Consider the following 20,279-nt stretch of genomic DNA (forward strand, 5'->3'; position numbering starts at 1 on the left):
GAAAGTTATCGGCACACTTAGGCATCGCGCCCGAGAGCGGGTAATTAATTTCGCACACCCAAAGTGACTTTTCCGTGCCGTAGGCAAATCACGATTATATCCAACCCGGGAGCAATCCCAGAGTCGCGACCCGTCGTCGACAGTATGAAGAAAGTTGGTTCTCGCGCGACCGCGTCGGATTTATGATAATTCTTACAAGGGCGCTGCGAAAATTCGTAGGCGACGTTAAGAAATTGGAGAGCTTATCTCTGCATCGTCTTGAATTTGTGGTTAAAAAAAAATTGAAATTGAAAGCTTATCAGCTGATTATATAACATTTCCATAAGTCTGCATAAATTTCTATTTTTTTTTCAAGTATGATTTAAAATGGTTTGGCGATAAGCTTTTTAATTACTGAATTCAATTTCAATTCTTAAATTTCATCATTTTAGTTTCCACACCTTTTTATTATGAGATCATATGTTTAACATGTACTTGATAGCTAAAATTCGTTCATTACCTATTTGCGGGAAATATGCAAATGATGAAAACAATGTTGAAACGCAGTTGTTACTTTAATTAAACCTCTATCAGAAGCAGCCCCTCATAGCCGGCTTAATGCAATTTGCTAAGGGACAGAATTTGGTCGTGCAAATGTATTGTGCTTCATCGACGCAAAGACCAACATAATACGGTTGCCATAATTACCCGGTTAATAAGCGGGCAATGTAAACAGCTTCGCTGGGAGACTGTAGATGGATAACGCAGTAACGTAAACGGTTAATCGACTTAGTATGATGATCAAACTTGCATCAAAGCTCAATATATTGATCATCGCCCAGTACACTGGTCGTCAATGAAAATAAGGAAGTTGAAATCATCAAAAGCATTCAATGCATCAAGTGTACGCAGATCGTTATGTAAAGAAGATAATAACACATGTCTGAAGATGTTTATAATTGTTCAAACAAGTCGAAATAATTTCATGAAATTTTCAGTATAATATCGAATAACACAAATTGATATACAACGTACTGTATTTCTACAGAAATCATTAATTTATGCATTTTACCGCTAGGCATGCATAAATTGTAATCATCATTGCCTCGAGTTGTTTTACTTGCATCGAAGTGGAAATTATATTTTTCGACGTGCTGCTGAATAAACTGCGAAGGATTAATATCGGTCGCGGTGCAGGCGTCGATTATACGCGACCGTGGATGTTATCCGCTCGCTGAATGCACTTTATTCCGTCGAGTTTGTTTAATCAGGTATGCGGCGGCACATTAAATCGAGGATACGCAGTTTGCCAGAGCGCACTTTTATTGACTCTTTTGTCCAAAGCTCATTTTAAAACGCGCAACCAAGCCAACCCATGGTGTGCGCGAACGCGCATTCAAAAGTTTCCTCATCAATGTTAAACATCAAAATAAACCACCATCAAATCTCATTGAGGACAGGTAAAAAAAAAAGCAAAAAAAGTAGAAAAAATATAAAAAATATAGAAAATAAATTCAAACTGACCTCCATTTGTGCGGCTATAATACGTGAAGTGATTTTAATTAAAATTTATACAAATCAAGTAGAAAAATTGAAACGCAAATCAAACTGCAATAAACGAATATCTCGTTGCAACAAATTTCATGTGCTTTTTATATTTTAATAGATCCAGCTTTCTATTTGCGAATGGATCGACCATGCAAATCGCGCGGGAAGCTGATCGTTGTATTTTGCAGCGGGAATTATTTCGATTGAGCGTCGGAACTTGAAATTGATTGTGTTCTTCAGTTTTCTCAAACTTTCCCAAGCAGTTACATTACTGCCAGTAGATTGGAAGTGTATCGAGTGTTTCCTTAAACGGGACGGAGCAATCGAGCGAAATAATTAAATAAGATGCAGTTAGCACTCGACTTCGTACGCGATATCTCACTTCAGCAGCTTAAGGCAAAGTTAATCTTCCTCTGTGCTGCGCGGGAATGAAATCACCGTTTTAAAATCTTGGTCCGATTACCGCCGCGCGATTTGCCGCACGGATACGTACTTTTTCCGTCGCAAGGACGTCCTACATATTTTACGACGTCATGATTTCAATATGGTATATGCAGTTATAACGAGACGAATTTTTTTATTAGCCCGATGCCTTAAGAGCTCTAAGGACGAAGATTGGATAGAGTCGTGATCAGATCAAATATGCACGGGTCTCCTCAATCTCCTCTCTGACTGCTGCGAGCGGATTGTTAAAGTGGGTTAATTAATTCAGTCATTTCGATATTCGTCATTTCAATTATGTACTTGAGGAAAGATTTATTTGCATGTAAACGTTAGAGTTAAAACAATTTTCGATGTTGTCGGTGGACTGACTTTTTGTTTTGCACGCGAAACCAATTTCCGTTTCCGTCCCGCTAAAAGTTTTAACATCCGAGTACATTAGATTTAATACACTTTCATTCAGTACTTTTACTTCAATCTTTTATTTCCATCTTTGTTTGGCGAGGCGTGATAATTGGATAAGGAAAAAGAGTAAGAACTGAAGATGAAATATTATTTAAGAAGTTTAAACTAAAATTATTCAGTTAGTGTCGAATTAGCTAGGTCGATGATTATCTCGTTTAAAAATACAAAAATAGATAGATATAAATACAAAAAAAATAATTACATATATACACTATTTATAAAAAAAAACGTATTTCAATAAAATAATTCTAAGTGATATTCAATTTTAAACAAAATATTAGTTTGTAACATTTAAATAAATAGTTTTTTTATATTGTGATATTATTATTCCTTTATCTTCTCATCATTTTTAAATACGTCAATTTTTTGCTAAAAATATCAAAAATTACAGTGTATATACAGCCTTTGGAAGTTAAATTCCTAAACTTCAAGGAAAATCTAATTGATTACATTATCTCGTTCCATTTTCACTTTGTATATTGTGATAGTGTAGTGTAATAAAGACACCATCAAGGCAGCTACGATGCACGGATGCGTAATTTACCAGGCTACTTACTAAATTACGTAGATACAGCGCGTGGTGCACGTGCATTTCATTCAACGAGTCACGAGCTCGGCTGGGGGCCGATAAATGCGGCCGGATTCAGATGAAACTTCCGCTTTCGTTTGTGCGGCTCGAAGATGATTCGCCGGCGCTTGGTGCGTACAGCTGCTCCATTTAAGACCAATTGGCATCGCAACAAGACCATACCGTCTTCAATGGGATCTAATTCTTTTCCGCGAAATGAGAAACGTGCCCGCTTCCAAGAATAACTTTCTCTATCACGAATGCAATTAGAATTTACATCCCTATTTTGCAATGCTATTTCCGTTGCATGTGGCATATTTCTGATTGCCTTCTTCTAAACACATTTTCATAAATTGTACCTTTATGAGATTTTCTATCCACCTTTTTAAAAGCACAGTATAAACACCAAACTTTGATGAGATGCCATGTATATGTAATGTAAAACGCGTTTTATTTTGCAGTTTTAACATTCACTCGGCACTTTTCTATTTAATTTTATTTCGGGAAAATTGTATAAAAAGTTATGAAGCTTTATGGCAGCGGGGCATTTTATCTATGACCTTTGCGATCCTGTTTTTTGGTCCGTATATTTATTCGTGCCAATTCTTTTCTATATTCTGTGAATGGAAAAAAAACCCATTTTTCCGACAATTTGACCCGCGCGAGTTAGATATTTTTATTTGCACGTCGTCCGCGTTGCTACATTGTTATTGCGTGATGCGTGTTCCTGAAACTTTAAGCTCGACAGTGCATTGTTGCTCCCAGTGGTCGGAAGTTATAACAGCAAGCGTTGTAAGAGCTTCGTGCACCCGTCACGGATGTAACTGTCTTCATCGTTATTACGTAGGTTCTCTCTGCCTAAACTTGCGACGTTTCAACGCATCTTATTTTTGCATTATTACGAGGCGATGCCGAGGGCTTCCATGCCGTTCAAAAAGTTAATATACCTGCGTCGTGCGATAACGCTTTTTTTGGAGCTGAGCCACTTGGGCTCACGGGCGGAATATGGCGCGTCGAAATCTCAGGATGATCTGCCCCGAAATATCGCTCTTATGAGAAAAGTCGGGACTTGTCCTATCCTGGAAATGGGCATTTTTCTACGTGAAAATGAAGTTTTAGAAATCACCTAGCGGCATCGCTGCATCTTCTCATCATACGATGAAAACGATTTTTTATAAATGCCATATCTCGCGCCGACAAAAATCTGAATGTCTAATAAAAGAACGTGGAAACAATGTTCACATTTAATAATGAAACGTGGCGCGATGTTGATTCATATCTTGGATGGTAGTAACATTTCAATCTAAAGTTGCGGGAGTTAGGAACGCGGAGAGAGAAGTTTCACAACTGGGTTCTCCTTTGTGCGATGTTTAATCGGGATTGTTGTGTATTTCCTATTTGCGAATTGTTTTACAAGAGTTGCGATACATCGACACGTGTAGTCTGACGCAAACTATGCATATTGCACAGCATTGACAACTTCAAAGATACAGATTTTATATAATTCCTACGTATTTTTTAATATGCGTAACTAATTGATTTCTACTTTTTATTTCTAAAATTATCAACAATAGTCAATCAGACACCAACTGAATAATTTTATTTTCAACTTCGTATATAATATTTCATTTTTTATTCTTATTTTCTTTTCTTCGTGTATTATTATGCCTCGTCAAACTAAGATAAAAATAATAAATTAAAATAAATTCTTTATAGTAAATATTTTTCCTAAGAACTCCAATTTTTTTCGTAAACTAATTAAGCGTTTCATTAATTGAAAAAGTGCAAGAACTCTTGTCAGTTTTATTTTGGCGGTCGGCTGCGACGTTTAATTTGCACATTCGCTTTCCTTCGTTTAATTAAGTATCATACTAAAGACTCTTTCTGGCTCGTGATCAATGAATACGACGACTAGTATTTAACTATCCTTAAACCAGTATAATAGATAGCTTCGGAATAGGAGTTCTGTTGGTATTTCATCTTATTCGTTAAAAACCGGGTCTTCCGTTATTGCGGGAATTTGTAAAATTTAGAGCTCGCAAAGTGTCGATGTGAGTCGACCCAATTTTTAAATTACCATTTTACAAAACGCAACGACGTGCTTTTCATTCCTGAAAATTTATGCACCTCAGAATTCTCTCTGTTGGTTAATGTTCGAGAATGTGGATGAAAAATACTAACTTCAATATTAAGTTTTATGTATTCGTCTTAATCAAACAGCATGATAATTGTCAAAGTAATCGTTTGCGGTATTTGAACAAGGAAAGTAAACGAAACTTTAATTGCCGCTTCTTCCAACATCGATTAACTTTAACTGCAATTTAACCGAATTCTTATCTCTTTCTGATCATAGTGTTGATTGCAAATTAATACACTATGATTATATTTGCTTTTTAAGCCTATATTTTAGTTAAGCGACATTGCCCGATTCGAAACCGAAATTGCCCATAATCGTAATTACTTGAATAATATTTGCAATCATCTAATGTAATTTAAATATGAAATAAATAAAATTCAATAATATTGTTCGCTCAGAGTGGAGAAGCATTTATAAATGTTAAAACGTGAACAATAAACACGCTGAATGACATCAAATAAATTATAAATCACCGTTTTTAACTTGCCAATTGAAAATACTAGAAGAGAGACGTATGTGATTTAAATCGGTTTTCAAAAAGTCCTTTTGATGACGCCATAAACTTCTGTCTCGCTTCTAATTGCCACTAATTTCCAGTACAATTGGTGTGATTAACGGATTCTGTTTTCGTTTTTTTTATTGCCTAACGTGCATAAAAAAAATGTTACGGGTCGCTGCTTTTGACCGAATTCCACCGTAAAGTTTTCTCATTTATCGTGGCCGCCGGCATACAGATATGACCTGTTAACGCGTCGATTAAAATATGAAACAAACGGTACGATTTATCTCACGGAAAAAATGCTCTTCGTTCATGCGTTCGTCAATATATAAACAGCGTCAATAATTGATGGATCATTTCGGTTTCGTTGCGCGTTGCCCGTAATACCGTCGATGCGTGTCGAATGCGGGAGTTGTTCTCACGTGAAGGTACATGCATCCGCCCAAATTTAGTCCCGGCGGCATAGCTCCCGTTAGCTCTCGTTAACAAATATTGAATTTTCATTAATCGTTATTGGCTGCACAGTAAAATTTAGGAGAACCAGCACGATACCGCTGCCAGCATTTTTTTCTGCGGTAAATTAAAAATTACTGACCCTCGTTGAGTTTAACCTAATTATATCGCGCTAACGTAGCGGAAAATTATGATTGCCAAATGGAGAGTGAATGTAGCAAAAAAAAAAATTTTTTTTTTTTAACATTGCACGTTCGTAAGAATTTTTCCGATAATCCCGCATTCGCGGCATTTAGGATTGAACCAACAGCTCTAAGCGCATCTGGTATCACGATATGAAAATGACAAGAATGATATACGTTGCTGGATGCAGAGAGCGTGATTTAATTAAACATTAAAAGCCGCCCGCGGTACAAGTAGGCCATTCGTTATGCGATGCCACTCTCCGATTCAATGGAGAACTACTTGTGCCTCGCATTGTTGCGTAAATATATCTTCAGTCTCCCTTCCGACATTAACAACGAATTTTTCAAAATTTGCAGCATGCGAATCTTTTTACTAAACATTCAACGGAACGACAATATGTGAGAAATCTAACAAAGTTTGTGCCGCGAAAAAAAAAACCGACACATCCTTAATTGATGTTGATGATACGGATTTTATGTTGTCCTGTAGAGATGTGGTTCATGATGCCGATTGTTGTCTCCCTCGAACAAGCTATTTCCAAAAAACCTGGTTCCATATTTTAGCTGTGCAAATTCATCAGCGGCTTTATATCCCGTTACAGCTCCGCTTCGTCTCGCGAATTTACCTTCCCGAAATTCGCGAAATAAATCCGCACGGCATAAAATCGAGGGGTGGTTTTCGCGAATATTTTTTTCGCTGACGCAGCGTATATATCTCGCATTTGATGTGTAATCCGGACGACATCAGAAAGATCGAATATTTGCGTACTTTTCGCGAAAAGATTCATGGTTGAGAGGAAATGGCTGGATGCGACGTTATTTGCAGCGAAATTAATGCGGTTGGTATGCATTTCAAAGTGTGTCTGGCACTGCAGGAAAAGTGAGAAACGACGATAGTGACAAAGGGACTTCGGAATTTTGCGAATTCTGTATTATTAATATGCAAACAACGCGACAACAACTTTAATGGATCCCATTTTGTAGCAGAAGATTCAAGTGAATGAAAAATCTGAGAAATGCGAATAAGATTGTTGTCTAATTTTCTTCAGATTTTGCACTAAAGAGAAAGAAAAGTGCTTAAGCACGATTATTCATAAAAGAATAAAATTAACAAAAGAACAAAATTTACGATAAAATTTAAATATTACTTGAATATTTATAAATATTAATTCTTGAATGTTTAATTTTTATCATATTTTTAAATAATTAAAAAAATTTTTGTTAGTAATTTATTAATGATAATGCTATCACAGTATAGAATCTTAATGGTTTTATTTCATTAGTTCAGTAACTTTGTGCAACGCACAGATTGCACACAATAAACGTGAGAAATAATTTAAAGGAGACGAGTCCGTGCTTTTCCGACGGTATTTTATGTACCGCAACGCATACACGGGCTGGCCTTAAATGACGACGACGATGGCTGAAAAAGTCATAACCACTTTTCCGCGTGGACGTGAGGTCCGTTGAAATATTATCAGGTTGAAAGTGCCGAGCGAGTAACGTCAACATTCCGCGAGAAGTTTCAAAAGGAGCGCGCGATTCCTCGTTATAAAGCTCAAACAGAAGCATGGAAGAAGACGAGCAGGACGGAATCATAAATAGAGAAAATTGCGCTTCATGCAACACTATGCGAATAAGTAATTTACTCCTGCGATTATCTTTACGAGTTAGGAATATCAATCGCAGCGGGTAAAATATTGAAGCTCAAAGATTGAATTCGGATCTCTGTTAGCACAGATCTGCTGAGTAAAGTACTTTGTGAATTATTTATATAATTTATATTTATAAATATAATATATAATTTTTAAGAAAATATGGTTAAAAATATCGTTCTTTAAATAGAAATGCAGTGAAATTAATTCAAGAATTTCTTTCATATGTGTATATATGTTTTATAATAAATATTATAAATTTTTTCATTTAACAAAAAATGGAATAGAATTCTAGTAGATTAAATTTGAATCTGACAATAAACTTGCTGAATAAAAAAAATTTGCGAGTCGTAAAATGTTTTAAAAAATAATGTAAAAATTTTAAATAATACATAACAAATAAATTAGAAAGAATAAATGTCCGTCAGTAATATATTCCTAAAAAATTTTTATAAAATACGGCTAAAATTTATGTGATACTGTTTGAAAAGATTAATAGTGCAGTCCGAACATTTTCTGTATTCTGAGAACGGAAAAACATAATTTTCCTCGATTTCGAAAGCAGACAAATAGCAGATACATCGCTATGACCATCGTGGCCAAGGTTTCACGAAGCGCAGTTTGTAAGGACTTAAACGACTTTCTTTATGTTTTCCTCTTGAAACTTGACAAAATGATAGTCATAAAAGTCTTACTAAAGTCCTGCGTTTTAGTATATAATTTTTTAAGTTCGAATGTTTTTGTCGGCAATAAGCGGCGCGTGACAAATTTTACTTCAATATGTGCATTGATAACTAATCACATTCTTTTTTTTCGAGATATATTAAAAAGTCGTTGAAAGTTAATTTGATTACATCTTTATCTAAAGCGCGATATTTCTTTAATCCTACTTGCTTGGATTATATTTTATAAATATACATATATTACGTTAAAAGTATTACATATTCTAGTCCATGCAGATAAAATTATATAATATATATAAAATATAAATCTTATTTGCATGGACTAAAATATGCAATACTTTTAACGTAATTGATTAGATTGTATAACGTATTACTGTATGTTATCTATACAGTTGATGCTGGTGTGTTGACGCAGATAACGAGATTGCAATGAGAGTGATAGTGCTTTCGTACTCTACGGCATGCGCATGCTTATAGGACACAATAGTCTTTGCGCCATAACGTCAGCTTAGATCTTTGTACGGTAGTATATCATTCACAGACAGTCATAATGGCTATTGCAGCGTCATCGATACGCGGCGATCAATAAATCACTAGTCGAAGATGAGTAACGCAAAATTCAGAATTAAAACGGAAATTTCGGAGAAAGTCGTCGGCTGATTCATACTGCGTTTAATTAAATTGCATAGTGAGGTTGGGTGTTCATGTGAATTCCGTAAATTTCTTATCGAATTTTAATTATCCGATAATGAACACACACACGTTGTGCGCAGTTATTACTCGGACGCATATTGTTATACGGAACTCGCCCGCCAAATTGTTGATTTAATTAAGTACTAGAATTAACTATTAAGCCGCGAACAATATATATGGAGCATCAGTGCTAGCCAGTCACTTTAGTGTCGTTAACCGAGAGTCCGATTACAAGATAAATGCACACATCGGCGATTCCGCGCCACTGACGTCAAAATCGACCTTGATGCGAATATCCTTGATGATTTCAAAACGCAAAATTAATCATTCTGCAGTAATATCCTGATGATTATCAAATGCTATTATCCCAATTGTAATCGTTTGATAATATATAGAGTGTTGCAGCATAATCGCGCTTCTCTTTCTCGAGAAATTCTTTTTTATCAATTTAAAATTGATCTTGTTGTAACAAAAATTGCACTGCCATATTTTTTATAGCGATTGTTATAATCCCTCTATACTTTAACGTAATTTAATAGGAATTTAATTTGCATTAATTACCGTGGCAGCGTTGCATCGAAGCTGTTTGGAATCGTTCTTACCGGCAACTTTCTTGTATTAACGCGTTACTAGAGACGTTGGTGACTGTAAATGAGATTTTAAGGATTGAATTATTCAAGAAGATACTTTAAAAAACGGGAGACAAATTTCGTCCGGCCGCGTCGAAAGCTGAATAAAATTGCTTTTTGGGAATGCATGTATCCGTCTACGCGGAAATCCAGATAAAATATAATACAATTTTGTCGAAACCGGCGATAAATACATCGAACATATTATTTCAATTAATACATTAAGCAAATTGCAATATTTCAAATTTGGTTATTTTATATGATCAAGTCATATAAACATGCGTACAAAATCATTTAAAAGAAAAACATAATAAATCATTCCGAAGCACTAAAGTCATATATAATTTGCGACAGTAATTAATCATTTATCTTGATTATTTGATATTGATTACATTGGAAATTATTTATACGACTAATGCAAAATTTATATAGCATCAAGAATGCAGCAATAAACGACAGGAAAATGTTATTCATGTCAAATATATCTCATTAATTGAATAAGGAGACATTTATTATCCGATTGAGCACGAACTTTATATCGTTTTCCACTCATTCTTCTTAATTGCATATTCGTCGTGTGAAAAGTCATAATGAATTTGAAAAATACGCACTCGAGCTTTAGATATATCATTTCGTCGACAAATGGCCTCATTATTAATGTCAATCTCGCTGAATTAAAGCAACATTGTCTTCGCTAGGTCCCTTATTATTTTATATAAACGTTAAACAGAACGTTTTAGCAGAATTATCAATATCTCAGTATCAATTGAGTTAGCGATGCTATTCACGTTATTAAATTCCGATTAAATTACGACGGCACGCATTGAAGGGACGCATCTCCTTTAAAAGAAAATCGGGGTCGTTTATCGCGACATAATCGACAATTATCGACTGCTTTTATATAGACCGATCCAAAAATAAAAAAAGAAGGAACTGCAGCGAAGCTATGCGACGCTTACACATCACGATGCGCTCGTGTACTCGCGACTGTTAGATAACTCGAATTACCCCGACGTTGTGTCGTAAGAAAAATTTATTATTATGAAACGTGCGTCAGTAGGTGTTGATATTGAGCGACTTATCGCTTCTTAAGAAAGGCTCTCTTGAACTCGAGAGATTATTATATAAAGACCGATGCGGCGCTGGGAAACACCGCAGTCATTTCAGTTAGAAACGAGAGTGCGGGAAAGCTCTCTAATACCTATTAATCGTTCCTCGCAATCTCAATCGCAAGCGTCTCGTTTTTTATCGAGCCAGTTGACTCGTGCAATTAATTACAGCTGAAATTACCACACGTTTTTATAAGACGCGTGCTCGATTCTACCTGATTTTGATCATTACGTTAATTATAGGGTCAATTGGAATAATTATTCTGTCGAATTTTGAAGTTAATTATATCATTTGCAAATATTTCAGAATTATTCAAATACGTGATATATATATAAGTGAGAAATCTGTGTGGTCTATGGATAAAGGAGTTGATTAATAGCATTATCGATCGAATCTTTGAAGAGCAATGAAATAAGATCAATATTTTCGCTAAGAAATTGCCGATTAAGGCAATCCGTGTTTTCATAATGACCTCGCGAATATCGGGCCGGATTGTATATACAAGATGGCCTGATATACACTCACACATGCAAGTGAGCCGCGATTACTTTTTACTCTCGAGATAAAAGAAGGGTCGGTCGCTCGAGACAATCGACCCTGATCGCCACTCGATCGCGAACGAATATTAACACTGCGCACACATCTAACGCCCCTTTCTCTCTTCTTAACCCCACAGGGTCCAAAGATGCCGCTGTCGGAGTTCCGCAAGAAAAAATTACTCTTCGTCTTTAACGCTTTCTTCGGTAAGTATAATACTATCACGTACAGTTAAAATTCTCGGCATTATATTCAGCAGATATTAATTTTTATTGACAGTAATATTCTATTATTAATGACGACGAACAAATAAAAATTGTTATAAATTCGCCGATATTATATCAATACTCATTCTTTCATTAAAATTAAATAAAATTGTCTGCAATATTTTTAATGAAAAATGAGAAACCATCGATCGTTGTAAAAGTTGGATATTAAATGAAGGTAAATAATAATAATAATGGCAACAAAGCTGTCCCGGCCGTAGTATGAAGCGATATTTTTAGCTTTTCAAGCCTGACTTTACGCCATTCACGCTGATGAGATCTCACTCCTTTCTCGCGATTGTTTATATTTCGCGTAATAATCAAGTCTACAAGAGTTCGAACACAATTCGAAGCATTCTGTCCGCGATATAGAAAACTATTGCAATTTGAATCATTTATTCCTGTCTTAATTATTTTTCGAACAAAAGTAACTCGATCTAAAGAATATAATCTACAAAGAGATGACTTATGTTAAACTTGAGCAATCGCTAAATCAATTTCAGATAATTTGACCAAAAGTCTTTTCAAAAATATATTATATTTTATTCTTGGTAAATTATATCGCATTAACTTATCACTTGAAAAATGTATTGTTCTTTCGTCAATTTTACTTCAACTTGCGGTACTTGAGCGCCGCAATTTTTTTTTGCCGTAGAGTTTAGCCGACGTTACTGGCCAAACGCGCTCGACAACGAGCAAGCAGTTTTCGCCGACATTTCGAGATAACATTTACCGCCCCCGCGGCGCTCGTTGGGCGAAAATCTCTCTCGTCGTCCCCGTTTCTCCGTACATCTCGACGAAACAAATCCTCATCGAGCGCTAACGTAACGAACGAGGTGTCGCTTCTTCCCTGATGGCGTTCTTCCCGCGTCGCCTCCACCCTCTTTTCTGTCGGTGCCCCGACATCCGCGCTCGCATTCTCTCCGTCCGGGTTTCCCTTGATTCTCTCTTAACGGCCCTATTTCACCGCCCCTCCCTCCCTCATCCTCTCGCGCCCTTCTCGCGAAAAGCTGCGCAAGCCGTATCGTTTCGACACGAATGAAATACGGAGCCCGCCCGGAGGGTCGCTCGTCCACGCTGTTCTTTTCGGGGAGGATGAAAACGGTATCAGGATTGTGCGCGCGAGCATTTTGTGCGGTCTCCATGTGGCACCTATGTGTCGGCCCATTCCGGGCAAGAGCGATGGACTCGTGTAATATATAACGCCTATTTATGGTACGAACTGTGGAGAAGATAAACAATGGACGCCGTCGAGTCCGGTCAAAGGGTCTCGGCTTCGCCATGTATGATGTAGGTGTACGCGTTCTAATTCCCCCGGCGTGCCTGAGTGCGTGAATGAGCTGGTCTCCAACGACAGAGTTCGTTTTAAGACTCTGGGTTTTAGCGTCACTTTGCTCTCTTTCGAGGACTCGGACCACTCCGTATCGCGTCACGATGGGTATCATAAAATGGAATCACGTCTCGCATTAATAGAATTTCCATTTACTTTACGATAAAGCTGCAAAAAAATTGTCTGACCATCGGGGCGAAATGACGTTCTCTTCGTTTGCGAATCTACTTTGAATTGGAAATGACGCCATAGGAAGATGACATTTGAAAAAGTTATGTGATATGAGCCTTTGTCTCTTTATACTAGAATTGTACGCTCGCTAGAGAGTTTCAAATTATTAAAAACCGTATTAAAAACTTGTTGGCTTGCTAAATATAATATCCCAATGAAATCTTTGTCAATATGAATAATATGTATAAAGTTTAATGACATTTTTTACTAATCAGAATATTAAATTTTGACATTTTCGCAGTTATTATGCCTTATTTCACGTCTGAGATATTTCCCTCGAAAAGAGCTCGCAGGCCTCATGCATCCTACTTATAGTGCCTAATGGATGAAACGGCCGTGCCTCGTAGACGCGTTTCAATGTATGCACGTGTTTTTACGATGACACGTAATGTAAAAATGCATGTGCGCCGCGGTACAAAGCAGAACCACGTAGAGGCGGAACACCACGAGTATGCAAGTGTGCGTATCCATGTGTGTGTGCGTGCGTGTGTGTGTGTGTGTGTGTGTGTGTATGCAAACGCGTGAATGCGACGCGGTATTGCGGCTATGAGGAACGTTGCGCGCCACACGTAGCGCAGATCGTAGAGGTTGCAGACGTGCACACGCCTGGCAGCCCTCATTAACCCCTCATTTTCTTCTCCGCTTTGACCGCCGCCGATTGGCCGCTAAACATATCCCTACGTACGCTTCTGCGGGACTGGAACATTTCGCCGCGGTTAGATGCGATAGCGAGCAGAGGGGCGCGCGATGTATTCCCCGTGAATGGTCGCTCCGTTTTCTTAAACGGCGCGGAGATTGTTTCTATTATTTTTAGATTTTACTTATGCCATTAATTATTTTTACAATATTACTTGGCAATCGCTTCATACTATCGCTTGACAGTGACAACTGCTTCACCATTTGTTTCTAATGATAAGAACGCGAGGTTCCGCAAAGTATCCGCGCAAAAAAGGAAATGCATTATCTATTATTTGCATCTCGTCGCAAAACGTACATTTATACGAGAATCTGATTGATCGATTTTTAATCTCCACGAGTTCAGAGTTTTTGCAACAAGTTGTAGCATTAAAGATACCTGCTTGCACGTCCGGACGTTCGTATTAATTATTTCATCGTGACCTCTCGGTTTGTCAACCGCCTCGGGGCGGATGCCGGGGAGACAATAAATTCTACCTCGTTGAATCGTAATCGGCGCTTAACAGGATTCCTGGACGAAGTCGGAAAAGAGCGGAACGGGGGGTAGTTTCCTTTCTACAGTGAAACGGAATTAATAAACGACAACTTGGGCGCGGAAGCCGCGGGAAAACGAATAAACCTGCGGTGAAAGTGGGTCATCTTCAGAAAACTAACGATATCCGATCGTAGTGGGGCCAAAATCGAGTGGCATGATCGTTCATCTTGTCCTTTAAGCGAGAAAATGTACGATGCACTTCGGGAATGCTAGAGACAGCTGCGATGGTATTTTGTACAAAATAACAAATAGTCGCGCCAAAAGATTCAACGAACGAAATACTATGTTTTTGGATAATTAAACTTTTAACTAAATTGTAAATTTAGATGATGACTGCACTAATATAAAATGTTTAAACAGCAGTAATGTTTTATTTTCCTCAGATGTTAATCAAAGTGGCACCATCGACATGAAGGACATTGATCTCGCCGTGCAAGTAAGCGTTTTTCGTATTGGTTAATTAAATTGTTTGTTCTCTAATACTGTTATACGTTTTGTTACACAGGAATGTTAAATTTACATATTTTCGGGATAAAATAAATCTGATTTGCAACGTTAAAGTTGAGAAATGCAAATACATATATGATAGATTACTTTTTTTAAACCCGCGTCGATCAATCAGGCAAAGTATCCTGCAGCTGACTCGTATTTATTTCGTATTATAGCGAATCTGCAGCTCGAGGCATTGGAAGTTAGACGATGCCAAATCGCAATACATTAGGGACACTTTGACAAAAGTTTGGGAAGGACTGCAGCAACGCGCCGACGAGGATCAGGACGGACAGGTATAAATTGAAATTGTTCCTGGTTACTTTCGCGACAAAATCAAGTTATGATTTATCAGACTTTAAGATATTTTTTTTCCCAGTTTACTGTCTCTGAAATAACTTCCTGAATTTTTAGCATACCTTCGTTCCACTTTCTGCCTTTATCGATTTTTAAAACGGTTTTTACGTTTATGGTTTTTAAAATAACTTCTTGAATGTTTGTTGATATATTTGCGTTTTGCTTTCGCAACGTAAGAAAATATTCTGCGATATTTCGCGATATTCCGCGACTTTGCGATTGAAATTGGAAACGACATGCAGCGAATACAGACGCAGTATGTCGATCGGATGCGAGTATATGTGTTCACGATATTAACAGTCGCGTAACTTTCAGATCAGTCGAGACGAGTGGTACTCGATGTGGGAAGAGTACGCGAAAGATCCGGCAAATGCGCTCGAATGGCAACAAACATATATGAACTTTATGTTCGATCTCGAGGACTCTTCCGGTAAGACCCGGCGCGCCTGTTTTTTCCATAAATGAATACGCTTATATTCCGCGCCGGTTACGCGTAATTTATTACGCATTTGCACAGAGATTCCAGGAATACTAATGTAAGCATAATTACTCGAGCAGAGAGTGACTTGCGGGAAGTATGTATCATTAATTCCTCTCGCTGAGTTTCGCGTATTACGGTAAATACGACGGAGAGCCCCCCCTCTCTAAACTGCTCTCTTCCTGCTGTTTCTCTTTGCCTTTTCAATGAATAGTGTTGATGGTAAGAGAGGAAATCCCGTAAGAGGATATATTACGTAATTTATTTCCTCGCTATTTCCAACGCGCGTGTAAAAATAAAAATGCTACAAAATATTTTTCATCACTGCTAATACACATATAATTTATACTTTTTCGACAGCGTGCAGAACTGACATTTATATTTTCTCAATATTTTCTCTATTGTTTTACTTGTGCAGTCAGGAGCATTGAAAGCTATCCGCTCGAGTACCCCTTTCACAAAAGCATTTATTGCATTCTTTATTTTTCCATTTTTTTCTTGGATGTTAGATTGGCATCCATTCCTCCATCTACTAATCTTCATACAACATCCAAGAAAAAATAAAAAAATAAAGAATGTGATAAATGCTTTTGAAAAGTGCTGGAAATGGATGAAAATCCAAGTGGATAGCTTTCGGTGCAATATGTTTTTAAGATCTAAAAGTAATTATAGATTAAAGATGAATGACGGTTTTGACTGAGGGCGGCGAGGGTTAACGAGATTATAAATACCAATTAAGCAACGTCCCTTCCATTCAGTCCCTTTCATCCATTCACACTAATCTCCAATAATATACCTCGCCGTTGTACACGAAAATTTCTCGGCGATTTACCTTCTCGGTCTCTTATATATGTAAATTACAAGTAGCTTATGTATATAAAATGCAGGCGGTTTTAGACTCTCGAATGCGATCTGTCCTGTGTCGTCAGGTGACGGATCGATCGACGAGACCGAATTCAGCAAGGTGTGCGGCTGTCACGGCATCGAGGAGGCCGAAGCACGCGAGGCGTTCAAGAAATTGGAGGTGGTGAGTATCAATCAAGCGGAAAAAAGAAATAAAAAGGAAAAACGGGAGAAAAAGGAAGGCCGATGTTGCGCGCACGACGGTGTAACGCGATATCGAGTCTCACGAAAAACTGTTTACTTCTCCGTAGGGTCAGGAAGTGACTCGCGAGAAATTCGCCGATCTGTGGAAGCAATATTTCTGCTCCGACGATCCGAACGTACCTGGGAACTTTATATTCGGAAAGACTTCATTCTAACTTCTTCGCCACACCGTGTGAGATTGAAGACGCGCGAATATAATATATATATTATAAATATATATATATACATATATTTTCGTCGTTACGACAGATTATTATTTTATGTAAGTGTATATGACTCGCTAAAGAGATAGACGCAGTTCTGTATCTACTAGTTAAAATTCTATTTCGTTTACTGCTCTCCCGTGTAATCATATACCGAAATAATGAATATAATTATAATTAAACGATCGAGAAAACTTTGCATTAGCCTCCTGTTCTTCGTCGCCGCTTTTTCCGTAACAGCTGTGTTTGAATTTTCATAATCGCGACGTGATTCCGGCCGGATAATGCACAACTTTACTTTACTAAACGTCAGGCTATTTTGCAGTTCTATTCACCACGTTGTACTAGGTATTTTTATTGTATGTGCGATTGATCGATACGCAACAAAAAACACAGAGTTAACAGTATCTCGCAAATCTAGCTTGCAGCTTTTTCTTTCATTACTGCTCTATGTAATCCATTGTTCCTTTGATGGTATTTGCAACGATTTCGTGGACTGCCAATCCCAAAACTATCCGGGCTCTGCATTTTAAACAATCGCCACGGCCAAAATATTCCGAACGATCTGTCAAAGGCGTGTTAATTTTTTATTTGCAAAGCTTTCTAAATATTTCACAGTACGGGCACGTGTTAATGATTCGAATTAAGTATCTATCTTTATGGCGCATATCGATCCATCACCGCCGAAGAGCTAATTATGCCGCATAGTGTGTAAATAAACGCCCTTGCAAATTATAAAAGTGATTACGCTGTTTCGATACGTGAAGAGACGAAAAGAGGCGGTCGGCAATCGAGGTGGTTTTTTTTTTCGCGTTGCATATATTTATTTATATTCGCGGCGCGGTTTAGAAGGAGGGCAGTCGATCGTAAATCCGTGAAAATCTCTCTCTCGTTTTGCCGATCTCGTTTCGCAAAACGGATCGGATTATTAACAATATTCGATTGTAAAATTTGCCGAAACTGATTGGCATGTGGTGCTGAGAGAGCGAGATTTCTCTCTGGCCCGCGCAAGATATTTTGAGAACCGAAAACAAACGGTGCTCGCACCAAACGTGCGCACCTCTCTACGCAGCTCCGGTATTTTTTTACCAAAGTACCGTAACGTTCGCTCATTTCACAGTATTTCGTTACCCTTTAATTTTCTCTAGACTCTTGTACGTAAAACAAAAAATCTTTTTTTCTCGTTTGAATTGTTTCGCTGGCACATTCATAACGGCAAAACCATGCTATTTTCGTATTGCTGAAAAGAAGGATTTAATTTCTACGGAAAGCGTACACGATGTTTCGGGAAAAAAGCAACTATGCGGCGAAAACGTGAAGGAGATCGATAAACGCATGTTACTCGATTAACAACTATTCATCGTGCAATGATGCGCGAAATTGTTGTTATATTGCGTTGCATTGTAAATCATACTGCATACATCTGTGTGTCGAACGAGAGGATTAAATTTTATGCAGACGATCGTTCGATCAGCTAGCGATTAACTTCGCTATATTGATTCTTCACCGGTAATTGCTATCGCATTCTGTTATAAATTCGTGACGGGAATTCCGATGTATGACCAATTATTATTTGCGTCGCCATATATATATATCAAAAGATACAATCACGTCAAATATACATTATGAAATTAATGGTAGATGTCTTTTGAAAATTATTAATTGTCGTAATAATGGATGTGCATCGTATTTCAGCAATCAAATTATTTGCAGAAAATGTGTACTTTAACGTTGATTTCTATCAGCAGAAAGCGTTTCATTGATGCAACTGACACAATGTCACACTAGGGAAATTATAATATTTACGTTCATTTTAATTATCGATCACTGCCCGTGAAGAGACAAACATAACATATATCGAAACAGCAGAATGTTCAATCTACCGAGTGTGTAAATAATAAATCACGACGAGTATTTTCCGTACTTGTTAGAAAGTGGATGTACTGATAACAATCGCTACATTCTCGTCCGCCATAAGTCCATAACGATTATTAAACGAATATACGATGCGGCTATAAACTAGAGAGAAATATGAATGTAATGAAACACTCGTTGTCAATTGAAAATGTCCAGGCACGGATTAAGCGACATGTTTAATTTTGTCAAAACAATCAACAAGCAAGCGCACTTTCGTTAATAATTATTAAACACTTTATGTTTTACTTCCGCAATTTTAAGTCGTTATACGCTGTGGAGGTAATTATACTGGCAAAATTTACATAATTTTCAATCCAAGTATTATTACGCTACAAAATTATTCGTAATTTATTTAAAGCAATTTCTTATCAGTAGTTTTTCTTCAGCAAAAATTAAATTTGTTATGATATTCTTTATTCAATCATTTTACAATTTTAATAAAAATTAAAATTCATGTATTCTAAAAAAAAATCGTAAGTTTCTTAACCTGTGCCTGCAATAATGTATATGGTTTCATGTTGAAAGAAGTATAACATGTTTACCTGTTGTAATAGGTATGTACGTACTATTCCTGTTCCTATAAGATGCATATAAGAATATGTTATATAAATATCACAGCATGTCCCTATACGTGAAAGAGATCGACGAGAAATATAAAATATATATATACTGTAAAAAAATTAAAACTGCATATCCTTCTTTCGATAAAGATATCCCCAGCCTTCTTATCTTGGCATATTTATAACGAGTAAGTTATATACACTGTACTGATATAAGTACGTATAGTAAATTTGTGTAATTCATGTAATAATCGTAACAACTTGTCATGAAATTATTATTAAGAAAAATCATAGCATACAATTAAATTGTAGAAATTATAGTTTTATTTCCAGATAGCCAAATATTGATTAGGTTGATAACAAATTTTATCAAATTTTGCTTACTGGATTATTGCAAATACTCTATCGCAAATTGTTCGCATTCTTAAAGAAAAAGAAAAAAAAAGAAATGACTAATGAGGTCATTGCATGCCGTTGTCAATGAAGACTGGCTTCATCTTACGAGCTCTTGTACTCGCTATTTACTCC

At 37.0% G+C, this 20,279-nt stretch overlaps 2 protein-coding genes across 3 annotated transcripts in view; one reads left to right on the plus strand and one right to left on the minus strand.

The window, feature by feature from the left end:
• The window catches only part of Scp2 (Sarcoplasmic calcium-binding protein 2), a 32,136-nt gene extending 12,259 nt beyond the window's left edge, over window positions 1-19,877 (plus strand). The window contains exons 2-7 of one of the 2 annotated variants that reach the window (XM_012371788.2): window positions 11,722-11,788; window positions 15,024-15,076; window positions 15,306-15,425; window positions 15,802-15,916; window positions 16,894-16,991; window positions 17,119-19,877. In XM_012371788.2, the coding sequence (XP_012227211.1) occupies window positions 11,731-11,788; window positions 15,024-15,076; window positions 15,306-15,425; window positions 15,802-15,916; window positions 16,894-16,991; window positions 17,119-17,226 (552 nt within the window). In that variant the 5' untranslated portion in view covers window positions 11,722-11,730 and the 3' untranslated portion in view covers window positions 17,227-19,877. The remainder of the gene's footprint in view (window positions 1-11,721; window positions 11,789-15,023; window positions 15,077-15,305; window positions 15,426-15,801; window positions 15,917-16,893; window positions 16,992-17,118) is intronic. The other variant, XM_067353229.1, reaches the window with a different exon arrangement.
• Window positions 1-20,279, minus strand: part of LOC105675015 (serine-rich adhesin for platelets-like) — a 125,557-nt gene that overhangs the window by 100,364 nt on the left and 4,914 nt on the right. The gene's annotated exons all lie outside the window — the stretch shown is intronic.

Source organism: Linepithema humile, chromosome 4 (assembly GCF_040581485.1).
Source record: "Linepithema humile isolate Giens D197 chromosome 4, Lhum_UNIL_v1.0, whole genome shotgun sequence".
NCBI classification, from domain to species: domain Eukaryota; kingdom Metazoa; phylum Arthropoda; class Insecta; order Hymenoptera; family Formicidae; genus Linepithema; species Linepithema humile.